Source organism: Panulirus ornatus, chromosome 40 (genome assembly GCF_036320965.1).
Source record: "Panulirus ornatus isolate Po-2019 chromosome 40, ASM3632096v1, whole genome shotgun sequence".
NCBI classification, from domain to species: Eukaryota; Metazoa; Arthropoda; class Malacostraca; order Decapoda; family Palinuridae; genus Panulirus; species Panulirus ornatus.
Window position 1 is genome coordinate 3,211,884 of NC_092263.1, and position 13,025 is coordinate 3,224,908.

Consider the following 13,025-nt stretch of genomic DNA (forward strand, 5'->3'; position numbering starts at 1 on the left):
GGCCAAAATTAGTCATTCGATGTTAAACTAATAATATCCATTATTTTCATGTAAACAGTTGATGTACAATATCAGTGTTTTGATAGGTCGCAGCTGAGAGGTGCCTCGGTACATGGACTCTTGGCACTTGCAGCCATGGGCCTAATTTCTGATGATGCTGTGCTCACCAGTGCTGCTTTGGCAGAGCTTGCTCCACATGAACATAATGAAGAACACCTCCACCATGTGGCTTTTTTGAAAGCTGCAGAAGCCACTGCGAGGGTAAGATGAAAGCAGATTTATGCAATAAAGACTGTTGCGAGGGTAAGATGAAAGCAGATTTTTGCAATAAAGACAGTATTTGGTTTTAAGATATCAGGAATAAGGTAGCACTGAGGAATCATAAGAGTGAAAAACAAATTTTCAAACATCTTAGTGGAATTTTTCTGACTTGTTTGCTTTATGGAAGAATCAAAATGCACCTTTTTCCTCTGAGCTCTGGAAAGGCAACATAACATTGATAGTAGATGATGCCTGTGCATTATTGATAATTCTCACTGGTATTTATAAGTTTTATTAATGGATGACTTATCAGTGTCATCCATTGCAGAAGCAAACATGGAATTATTAAAACTACATTGGTATTTATGGTGTGGGATCCCTGTAACCATTTTACAATTTCAGATTTTGAGTATTAAATTTGTTTCTGTACTTTTTAAGGCGATTATTTACTTAATTTAACATAAACTTTATCTTTCAGGGAAACACAAAAGAGGCAAAGTTAATCTTAAGTCGCTGCATACATCAGCATCCGTCAAGTGCTCCATTGTGGCGCTCACTAGCTCGTCATCTCCTTACCACAACATCGGCATGCAGAAAAGTTACTAATCAGTGTGCAGCTGCTGCTACTTGCGCTGCTGCAGCAACCAAACTTGCCCAAGTAGCAGGAATTCAGAAAACTATTGCTAAGGTGAGTTTTATATAGTATCTTTGTTAACTTATAGTAGTCAGTAGGCTGCCACTGACCAGGGAGGTGTATTCCTGGTACCACTGGCCTGAGTATTGGGAGGTTTAGTTACTGCTGCTTAGTGAGCCAGCATTTGAGTGGTTGTACAGTTGCACTCCTCAGATCCAGCTAGCCGTATTTTCTTTCTGCCTCACCCACACTTGGACTGCTGGCTTTCTGTCCACAAACATGCAGTCTCTCCTTGTCACACATAGCATTTTACAACACTTAACTCAAACAACTCATTCTTCATAACTTTGGGTTTTCCTGCGGTGAGTGCCGTACGTTGGTGTCTTTTAGCAAAATGGTTAGAGAAATAGATAGAAGTAATAAGTAGGAACATTAGACAGGAGGATTAGATGGAAACCTTTGGTAGAAGTAGTAGGTAGGAACATTCTTTGGTAGTGTTAGGTTCAAGTAGTAGATTGGAACATTAGGTAGATACATTAGGTAGAGGTAGTTAGTGGAAAAATTAGGTAGGGTCCTCTGAAAACACTGCACTAGAGTTGCCCTCTGTCAATGGTTCGTTAATGGTGAGGCACAAAGGTCGAAGAAGTAGCACTAGAGTTCAACAGTTAGAAGACTCTTTTGCCATGGCCACCCCTTTCAGGGATTTCCCAAAGGGAACAGGTATCAGAGACATAGATAGACTTCTGTCTTTGCTAATTATATTTTATTACGCCATCACTGTGATTAAAAAAAGTTAGCTCTTCATACTCATGAAGCAGCACTAGAGTTCACCAGTTAGAAGACTCTTTTGCCATGGCCACCCTTTTGAGGGAGTTCCCAAAGGGAACAGGTATCAGGGACATAGATAAATAGATAGACCTCTGTCTTTGCTAATTATATTTCATTATGCCATTACTGGGATTAAAATAAGTTAGCTCTTCTTACTCATGAGGATATAACATCACATTTAACTTTTTTTTTTTTTTTTTTTTTTTTTTTTTTTTTTTTTTTTTTTATACTTTGTCGCTGTCTCCCGCGTTTGCGAGGTAGCGCGAGGAAACAGACGAAAGAAATGGCCCAACCCCCATACACACGTACATACACACGTCCACACACGCAAATATACATACCTACACAGCTTTCCATGGTTTACCCCAGACGCTTCACATGCCTTGATTCAATCCACTGACAGCACGTCAACCCCTGTATACCACATCGCTCCAATTCACTCTATTCCTTGCCCTCCTTTCACCCTCCTGCATGTTCAGGCCCCGATCACACAAAATCTTTTTCACTCCATCTTTCCACCTCCAATTTGGTCTCCCTCTTCTCCTCGTTCCCTCCACCTCCGACACATATATCCTCTTGGTCAATCTTTCCTCACTCATTCTCTCCATGTGCCCAAACCATTTCAAAACACCCTCTTCTGCTCTCTCAACCACGCTCTTTTTATTTCCACACATCTCTCTTACCCTTACGTTACTTACTCGATCAAACCACCTCACACCACACATTGTCCTCAAACATCTCATTTCCAGCACATCCATCCTCCTGCGCACAACTCTATCCATAGCCCACGCCTCGCAACCATACAACATTGTTGGAACCACTATTCCTTCAAACATACCCATTTTTGCTTTCCGAGATAATGTTCTCGACTTCCACACATTTTTCAAGGCTCCCAAAATTTTCGCCCCCTCCCCCACCCTATGATCCACTTCCGCTTCCATGGTTCCATCCGCTGACAGATCCACTCCCAGATATCTAAAACACTTCACTTCCTCCAGTTTTTCTCCATTCAAACTCACCTCCCAATTGACTTGACCCTCAACCCTACTGTACCTAATAACCTTGCTCTTATTCACATTTACTCTTAACTTTCTTCTTCCACACACTTTACCAAACTCAGTCACCAGCTTCTGCAGTTTCTCACATGAATCAGCCACCAGCGCTGTATCATCAGCGAACAACAACTGACTCACTTCCCAAGCTCTCTCATCCCCAACAGACTTCATACTTGCCCCTCTTTCCAGGACTCTTGCATTTACCTCCCTAACAACCCCATCCATAAACAAATTAAACAACCATGGAGACATCACACACCCCTGCCGCAAACCTACATTCACTGAGAACCAATCACTTTCCTCTCTTCCTACACGTACACATGCCTTACATCCTCGATAAAAACTTTTCACTGCTTCTAACAACTTGCCTCCCACACCATATATTCTTAATACCTTCCACAGAGCATCTCTATCAACTCTATCATATGCCTTCTCCAGATCCATAAATGCTACATACAAATCCATTTGCTTTTCTAAGTATTTCTCACATACATTCTTCAAAGCAAACACCTGATCCACACATCCTCTACCACTTCTGAAACCGCACTGCTCTTCCCCAATCTGATGCTCTGTACATGCCTTCACCCTCTCAATCAATACCCTCCCATATAGTTTACCAGGAATACTCAACAAACTTATACCTCTGTAATTTGAGCACTCACTCTTATCCCCTTTGCCTTTGTACAATGGCACTATGCACGCATTCCGCCAATCCTCAGGCACCTCACCATGAGTCATACATACATTAAATAACCTTACCAACCAGTCAACAATACAGTCACCCCCTTTTTTAATAAATTCCACTGCAATACCATCCAAACCTGCTGCCTTGCCGGCTTTCATCTTCCGCAAAGCTTTTACTACCTCTTCTCTGTTTACCAAATCATTTTCCCTAACCCTCTCACTTTGCACACCACCACGACCAAAACACCCTATATCTGCCACTCTGTCATCAGACACATTCAACAAACCTTCAAAATACTCATTCCATCTCCTTCTCACATCACCACTACTTGTTATCACCTCCCCATTTACGCCCTTCACTGAAGTTCCCATTTGCTCCCTTGTCTTACGCACCCTATTTACCTCCTTCCAGAACATCTTTTTATTCTCCCTAAAATTTACTGATAGTCTCTCACCCCAACTCTCATTTGCCCTTTTTTTCACCTCTTGCACCTTTCTCTTGACCTCCTGTCTCTTTCTTTTATACTTCTCCCACTCAATTGCATTTTTTCCCTGCAAAAATCGTCCAAATGCCTCTCTCTTCTCTTTCACTAATACTCTTACTTCTTCATCCCACCACTCACTACCCTTTCTAAACAGCCCACCTCCCACTCTTCTCATGCCACAAGCATCTTTTGCGCAATCCATCACTGATTCCCTAAATACATCCCATTCCTCCCCCACTCCCCTTACTTCCACTGTTCTCACCTTTTTCCATTCTGTACACAGTCTCTCCTGGTACTTCCCCACACAGGTCTCCTTCCCAAGCTCACTTACTCTCACCACCTTCTTCACCCCAACATTCACTCCTCTTTTCTGAAAACCCTTACTAATCTTCACCTTAGCCTCCACAAGATAATGATCAGACATCCCTCCAGTTGCACCTCTCAGCACATTAACATCCAAAAGTCTCTCTTTCGCACGCCTGTCAATTAACACGTAATCCAATAACGCTCTCTGGCCATCTCTCCTGCTTACATAAGTATACTTATGTATATCTCGCTTTTTAAACCAGGTATTCCCAATCATCAGTCCTTTTTCAGCACATAAATCTACAAGCTCTTCACCATTTCCATTTACAACACTGAACACCCCATGCATACCAATTATTCCCTCAACTGCCACATTACTCACCTTTGCATTCAAATCACCCATCACTATAACCCGGTCTCGTGCATCAAAACCGCTAACACACTCATTCAGCTGCTCCCAAAACACTTGCCTCTCATGATCTTTCTTCTCATGCCCAGGTGCATATGCACCAATAATCACCCACCTCTCTCCATCAACTTTCAATTTTACCCATTTATATGAAATAACCTTTAATAAATGCCTATTACAGTCATCGCTCATGACACTTCTTCAATACATTCCTTTCACATGGTCTCCCCATTTTGTTTTGTCAGTCTCACAATTAGTCATTTATATTTACCATATTTTCTGTGCTCAGGAACTCTTCTTACAAAACTGCTTATAGTATCAGAGGTATTTCCCATAATTGTCTTGCTCAGGGCATGATTGAAGATAATGACATCAAAGGCATGAGATAGTTTGATGATGTATGCCTAAGATTTAACAGTGGCCCCATAGCAAGATGGTAAGGCAAGTTTCAGCTACAGTTGTTAGTATTGCTTTGCTGGGGTATACAATAATTTTGGCAAAGTTGCAAACCAAATGAGTGGCATAATGGATGTAATGGATGAACAGGTTCTTTCTGGTATGCCACAAGAGCTTTGCAGATAATAGTGGGAAGAGCAATTTCAAGGAGATCCTGTCTTTATGTTTACGAAAGGAATTTTTATTTCAACGTCAGTGGGGATCAGTGCCATGACCCAGTAATTGGAATGTTTGGACACATTTTCCTTTACCTTTCATTAAAGATTGTAGAGAAGGTGACAGGTGAAGGTGAGTAGGTAGTAGTTGTTAGGCATTCAATGACCAGGGAGGTATATTACCAGTACTACCTGCCTGGGTATTGGGAGGGTTAGTGACATCTGCTTAGTGAGCCAACACTTTAGTGGTTGTCTTCTGACCTAGGTAGCTGTTTTTAGCTTTCTACCTCACTGACATGTGGACTACTGGCATTCTGTCCACAAACATACAATCTCTCCATGTCATATGTAACACTTGACAACACTTAACTCATGCAGCTCATTCTTCCTAACTGTCTAGTTTTCTGTGATGAGCACTGTGTGCTAGCCCTGCCTTTTGGCAAAATGTTTGGAGCAGTAGGTAGATGTAGGTAGGTAGGAACATTTAGGCAAGAGCTTTAGGTAGAAACATCAGGTAGAAGTAGTGAGTAGGAGCTTTAGATAGAAGTCATTAGGAACATTAGATAGAAGCCTCAGCAAACACCAGACTTGCCCTCTGCCAGTGCCCTCGTAAGGGTGTGGCACAAAAGGCCAAGAAGTGGCATTGGAGTTCTTTAGTTATGGAGCCTCTTTTGCCATAGCCACCCCTTTGAGGGAGTTCCAATTGGAACTGGTGTCAGAGATATACATAGATAGAGAAGATGATTTTCAAACTGACTGGTTCAGGGTTTGGTGATTTCAGTGGGTTAAACATCCCTGATGCGGGAGACTAATGCCAATATGCCATCCCCATGTGAGATCTGTATAGGGTCATCACCTTGAAGAGATGCAGCATCAAAACATTTTGTTTTGGAATTTTGGAACTGGCGTCAGAGATATAGATAGATAGATAGAGAAGGTGATTTTCAAACTGACTGGTTAAGGGTTTGGTGACCTCAATGGCTTAAACATCGCTGGTGCAGGAGAGTAATGCAAATATGCCATCCCCATGTGGATTCGTATAGGGTCTTCACCATGAAGAGATGCAGCAAGAAAACATTTTGTTTTGGAATTTTTGTGTTTGCATTGTCACAGAGATGTATTGAAGAAAGTAAGGAGAACTCATAACAGTTAGCCCTTTATATATGTTCACCCTCACTCAGAGACAATCTGCATGAAAATGTTTTCAGGCTTCTATTAGAGTATCAGAAGACAAAACTGAAAATACTTTAAATTTGAATAAAGGAGCTGTGCAAGAGTCCAACATGTGAAGTATGATATAAATGTAGAATTCTACCCCTATTTGGATTAGTGCTGAGATCCTGTTTTCCAAATAATCCTAGAGCTTTCTCATCTGAACTATGTTGGGACCTGTTGAAGGTTCTTCATCTGAAATGCTATATTGGTTTTCTGAGGAATATGGCTCCACAACATCTTTTGAAAGCACCGTGTCTGCAAAAAGCAATACATGGCTAAGGTTTATTGTGGATACAAGCATATGATGCTCTTAGGGTGAAATCACCTTACATCTCATTACTGAGATGAGTGTTTGTTACAGAGTGAGAACCAGCAGCCCACCTCAATGTTCCTCAGTATGTTTTTACTTTATTCTTTCAAGCTGTCACTTCATTTTGGGTATTTCTCTGATGTGCATTGTATTTTTCCACCTGTGCTTCAAGCTGGTTAGCTTTTACCTTTCTAAGAAGGAGAATGCCCAAATTCTTGCCTGGAAACAAGAAAATGTACGTACATGTGAGATTTCTTGGTGCACTGGGTGCTTAGATCAGGTGGCTTCTTCCTGCACCTTATGAATGCTTTACTTCATTCAGGAGATCAAAACCCTGTGGACCCAAACATGGACCTAGAATAATTCAGAAATCATACCCTGATATCTACAGATGGTAATCAAGGCCAATGAAGAGATAACAAAGTACTAAACGTGTGACATTGCCTTTGAAAAATATGTGGGGGTTGGGGCAGACAAGGCTTTTTACAGACACTGCAAATTAGATTATGCACTGTGTAGACATTTGTCTTTCTAATTTTGTTCTTGATTGAAATAACCTTATCATTTTTTTTATAGGATACTGTAACAAGTGTAATGGCTACCTTGGGGTTGGAAACAAGCACGCAGAGAAACCCCACTAACAAGACTGGTCTGAGACAAGCTCAGCGTGCAGTTCTCATGTGTCCTGGATCCCCAGAGGCTTGGGCAATGCTTATTGCAGCCCAAGTAGTCACAGGACAATCTCAGGTAAGGAAATACCAGTTGTTTTTCAAATAACAGGGACTTAAGAAGCACAGTATTTTCACTAGTGACAGGCAGTGTAAGAGATGCATCAATATATACTTCTTACTGTGGTTTGCCTGAAAGCCAGCTGTTCCAAGGCTGCTTTCCTCTATGCTGTTACATTTTTATTCATAAACTCTGCTATTGTTTCCACCTCAAGGACAGTGCTTGTGCATACTGTTGTAGAAATACACCTATTGCTCATGTAGTGAACCTTGCACCCCCAAACTTTGGAGCCATCTGGCTCATTATTTGTCTGCCCTCTATAACTTTGCATTTATTTTCCATATGTTTTCCACCTAGTTCCTCCACCTGTGTACAATGATCTGCTACAAAGCATTGCTCTCTTCATATCCATGGGTGTCATCATAAGTGAGAAACTAAATTTCAGTGAGCATATTGAGGGGACACTGCTATCAGGTGATAAGTTGTTGATTCTGAGAAACATATTGATGTGAACATTTGATGCATATATGAGAAGCAAAATTGAATATTTATGTATTGTATGGTCACCAACGAAACAGTTAGAAGTAATGATATTAGAGAGAATTCATAAGTGCAAGCAAAATTAAGGATAAGGAACATATGGACTACCACAAAAAGCTAAGAGAATTGAGTATATAGCCTAAGGGTGAATTAAATAAAGATATATGATAATGGCAACAAATTGAAGTTATATAAGAAATGTTAAACATGAAAACCTTTCAGGAATACCACATCATTTACCAAAAATAAATCAGACAAAAAATATGTGACAGCCCAACCAGGTTGGTTGGTTATTTGGGCTATGGGTGTATCAACTGTCAGGGTCATTCAGGCTGTCGACGTAAGTTACATCTACCAACTGAAGAATCTTTAACACTTTCTTTGGGTGCTGAGAATTATTCTAAGACCACATACACTCATTATGCATGTGGCCCATGAACTCTAACCAGAAAACTATAATGATTATTAAGTATAGTGCTAGGAGAAATGAGAAACACTCATGGAACAACTACAGAGACATTCAATAGAGTACTTGACATGTGATTGAAATTTAAGATGGGTATTTTTTAGATTAAGATGGGTATGTTCAATGTTATGTTATGTTAAATTAAGATGGGTATGTTCATGGGTATGTTTTAAATGGGTATGTTTGAAGGAATAGTGGTTCCAACAATGTTGTATGGTTGCAAGGCGTGGGCTATGGATAGAGTTGTGCGCAGGAGGATGGATGTGCTGGAAATGAGATGTTTGAGGACAATGTGTGGTGTGAGGTGGTTTGATCGCGTGAGTAACGTAAGGGTAAGAGAGATGTGTGGAAATAAAAAGAGCGTGGTTGAGAGAGCAGAAGAGGGTGTTTTGAAGTGGTTTGGGCACATGGAGAGAATGAGTGAGGAAAGATTGACCAAGAGGATATATGTGTCGGAGGTGGAGGGAACGAGGAGAAGAGGGAGACCAAATTGGAGGTGGAAAGATGGAGTGAAAAAGATTTTGTGTGATCGGGGCCTGAACATGCAGGAGGGTGAAAGGAGGGCAAGGAATAGAGTGAATTTGGAGCGATGTGGTATACCGGGGTTGACGTGCTGTCAGTGGATTGAATCAAGGCATGTGAAGCGTCTGGGGTAAACCATGGAAAGCTGTGTAGGTATGTATATTTGCGTGTGTGGACGTATGTATATACATGTGTATGGGGGGGGTTGGGCCATTTCTTTCGTCTGTTTCCTTGCGCTACCTCGCAAACGCCGGAGACAGCGACAAAGTATAAAAAAAATGGTATTTTAGACAAAATGCTAGAGGAAGGACTTGCAACTGGATGTTGTGGAAGCATTTGTGTCCCAAAGTAGTGTGAAAGTGACAGTGGTCTCAGTTATTCATGTTTTACTGTAACACACTGGGTATGGTTTTAAGATGTGTTTAAGTGATTTAAGAGACTGTATGGATGCATGGGATCCACCCAATGAAACTGGGAATGCTTAATGCATATACAATAGTATGTGTATGTGAGTAGGAGAGATGGTCAAAGGGCATTATTAGATTATGTATTAATTGATAGGTGTGTAAATGAGAGACTTTTGGTTGTACATCTGCTGAGAGGAGCAGCTGGTGGGATATCAGATCACTATCTAGTGGAGGTGAAGGTGAAGATTTGTAAATAAGAGGAGATAATGTAGGGGAAAAGGGAATGGTGAGAGTAAGTGAGCTTGGAAAGGAGACTTGTGTGAAGAAGTACCAGGAAAGCTTGAGTGTAGAATGGCAATAGGTGAAAGCAAATGAGGTGAGGGGAGTGGGTGAGGAATGGGATGTATTTAGGGAAGCAGTGATGGCATGTGCAAGAGATGCATGTGGCATGTGGAAGGTGGGAGATGGGCAAATTAGGAAGGGTAGTGAGTGGTGGAATGAAGTAAAGTCGTTAGTAGAAAAGATACAGAGAGGCATTTGGAGAGTACTTACAAAGGAGTGCAAATGGTGGAGATGTATAAGAGAAAGTGGTAGAAGGTCAAGAGGAAGGTGCAAGGGTTGAAAAGGAGGGCAAATAAGAGTTGGGTTGAGAGAGTAACATTGAACTTTAGGGATAATAAAAAGATGTTTTGGAAGGAGGTAAATAACGAGTGAAAAACAAGAGAACAAATGGGAAAATTGGTAAAAGGGTGAAATGATGACAAGTAGTGATGGAGTGAGGAGGAGAGGGGGAATTTTGAAGGATTGTTGAGTACGTTTGATGATAGAGTGACAGATGTAGGGTGATTTGGTCAGGGTGGTGTGTGAAGTGAGAGAGTCAGGGAGAGTAGTGCGGGGTGAGAGGAGGTGTTGAAAGCCTTGCAGGAGATGAAATATGGCAAGGCGGTGGAAGTGCATGATATTGCATTTGAATTTATTAAGAAAGGGGGTGAATGCGTTGTTGATTGGTTGGCAAGTATATTCACTGTATGTATGGATCATGGTGAAGTGCCTGAGGATTGGTGGAATGATTTTTGTGCCATTGTACAAAGGCAAAGGGGATAAAAAGGCATAAGTTTGTTGTGTGTACCTGAAAAATTGTTTGGGAGGGTATTGATTGAGAGGGTGAAGGCATGTACAGAGCATCAGATTGGGGAGCACTTTGGTTTCAGAAGTGGTAGAGGATGTCTGGATCAGGTGTTTACAGTGAAGAATGTATGCAAGTACTTAAAAATCAGTTGGATTTATGTGTGGCATTTATAGATTTGGAGAAAAAACTTGGATTTATATGTGGCATTTATAGATCCAGAGAAGGCATATGATAAGGTTGATAAAGATGCTTTCTGAAAGGTCTTAGAAATATAAGGTGTGGGAGGTAAGCTGCTAGAAGGAAAGAAGTTTTTATCAAGGGTGTACAGTGTGTGTATGAGTAGGAGGAGAGGAGAGTGATTAGTTCCCAGTGAAGGTTGGTTTGTGGCAGAGGTGTGTGATATCACTGTGGTTGTTTAATTTGTTTATGGATGGGGTTGTTATGGAGGTAAATGCAAGAGTTTTGGAGAGAGGGGCAAGTATGTAGTCTGTTGTAGATGAGAGGTTCTGGGAAGTGAATTAATTGTTGTGTGCTGATGATACAATGTCCATGGCCAATTCAAGTGAGAAACTGCAGAAGTAGGTGACTGAGTTTCGAAAAGTGTGAAAAAGGAGAAAGTTGAGAGTAAATGTGAATAAGAGCAAGGTTATTTGGTTAAGCAAGGTTGAGGGACAATTTAGTTGGGATGTAATTTTGAATGGAGAAAAATTGGAGGAAGTGAAATGTTTTTGATGTCTGGGAGTGGACTTGGTAGCGAATGGAACTATGGAAGCAGAAGTGTCATAGGGTGAGAGAGGGGGCGAAGGTTCTGGGAGTGATGAAGAATGTGTGGAAAGAGTGAGAGTTATTTCAGAGAGCAAAAATGGGTATGTTTGAAGGAATAGTGGTTCGAACAATGTTATATGGTTGCAAGGCATGGGCTATAGATAGGGTTGTGCAAAGGAGGGTGGCTGTGTTGGAAATGAAATGTTTGAGGACAATATGTGGTATGAGGTGATTTGATCAAGTAAGTAATATATATGTATATGAATGTATATGTACATGTATGAATACATATGTGTGTATGAGTGGTTGGATCTTGTCTGTCTCCTGGCGCTCCTTGCTGTCTCAGGAAACAGTGATCAAGTATAATAATAATGATATCAATAGAATAAAAGAGAATTTTTTTAAGGAATCATGGTCTTATATTTACTTTTAGATAGACACCCTAGTATCCTAAAGAGGGAATGAGAGATGCATGTGATTTATAAACCCAATCACTATAGGGAAACCAGTCTACTTCTTATCAATCCAAGTTTTTCAAGGAGTGATTAAAAATAACTTTGATGGCATTGTTTTGATGTAGGGCAAGTCTATGTCAAATTCATGAATTTGACAGTACTTAAATCCTTTCAGAATAAAATGCAAATTGGTCAAGTGGCAAGAATTTGGTCCCAGAAGGAATCTTCTCGAGTGACTTCATGGCTGCAGAAAGTATCAACTGATCTAGTACAAGCAGCTTAGTAAAATTTGTAGTTAGCCAGTATAGCTACAAAATCAGCCATCAAAGTATTGCAGGAAAAATATTTCACCATTTTTTCTTGTACTAAAAGTAATTTTCCATAGATTGGTTTTCTATTTACAAATACAGTTGTTTATCAAGCACAAGTGCAGGTAACCCATGCATAATCATATGGCACAGTGAAAAAATACATTTATATATCCCAAAGGCATGTAAAGTAATACAGATGACAGCATGTTATATACAGTGAAGTATTGTTTCATGTTAATACCACATACTTACATAATGGATGCATCAATAAATTTATATATGCTTTTAATTACCTTTACTTTCAGTTTCCTTAAGCATTTAGCCATTCTGAGAAACCAGAGCTATAAAGCAAAGGTGACCCTATTAAGATGCCAGCATGCAGGTGTGAAATTTTATTTTTGGAGTATAATATGCCATTTCATTTGTTCAGTTCTTGTCTGTTACAAAGGTTCTGTAACATCTGTAATGAAGTAAAATGTAGCTTCACTTTTATTTGCAATAATACACACTACAATATAAAGTAGGACAAGAAAAAAAGATGTTTTCAAATTACTTCCTTTTCTTCAGTTTGTTCATTTTCACTGTTAGTCAACATAGTAAATACAAACCACAATTAATTGCTTCCCATACTTTCTTTCCTTAAATTCTTTTCCTTCTTTTGTTCTTGTTCACCATTTACAACGTGAGCATGATAGTGTCCAGAACAGTTGATTGAGCATTAAGGGAAAATTTATTAAATCCTCATTTGTTTTTTTCCTGTGTTCCAAGGTACTTTTGGAAGGTAATAAAGGAGGGATGTTCAGCCCCTCTTAGTTGCTTTCTTCTATGCATAGGAGATAAGTGAGCAAAATTCTTTTCCCCCCAACCCCTTACATGGGCAGTATTCTTTCTCCCAGAAACCCA

At 40.3% G+C, this 13,025-nt stretch overlaps 1 protein-coding gene across 2 annotated transcripts in view; it reads left to right on the forward strand.

The window, feature by feature from the left end:
• LOC139761310 (tetratricopeptide repeat protein 37) overlaps positions 1 to 12,411 on the forward strand; it is a 64,603-nt gene extending 52,192 nt beyond the window's left edge. For both annotated transcript variants that reach the window (XM_071685363.1, XM_071685362.1), the window contains exons 21-24: positions 87 to 261; positions 740 to 949; positions 7,375 to 7,545; positions 11,987 to 12,411. In XM_071685363.1, coding sequence (XP_071541464.1) covers positions 87 to 261; positions 740 to 949; positions 7,375 to 7,545; positions 11,987 to 12,094 — 664 coding nt within the window. In that variant the 3' untranslated portion in view covers positions 12,095 to 12,411. The remainder of the gene's footprint in view (positions 1 to 86; positions 262 to 739; positions 950 to 7,374; positions 7,546 to 11,986) is intronic.
• The last annotated feature ends 614 nt before the right edge of the window (positions 12,412 to 13,025 follow it).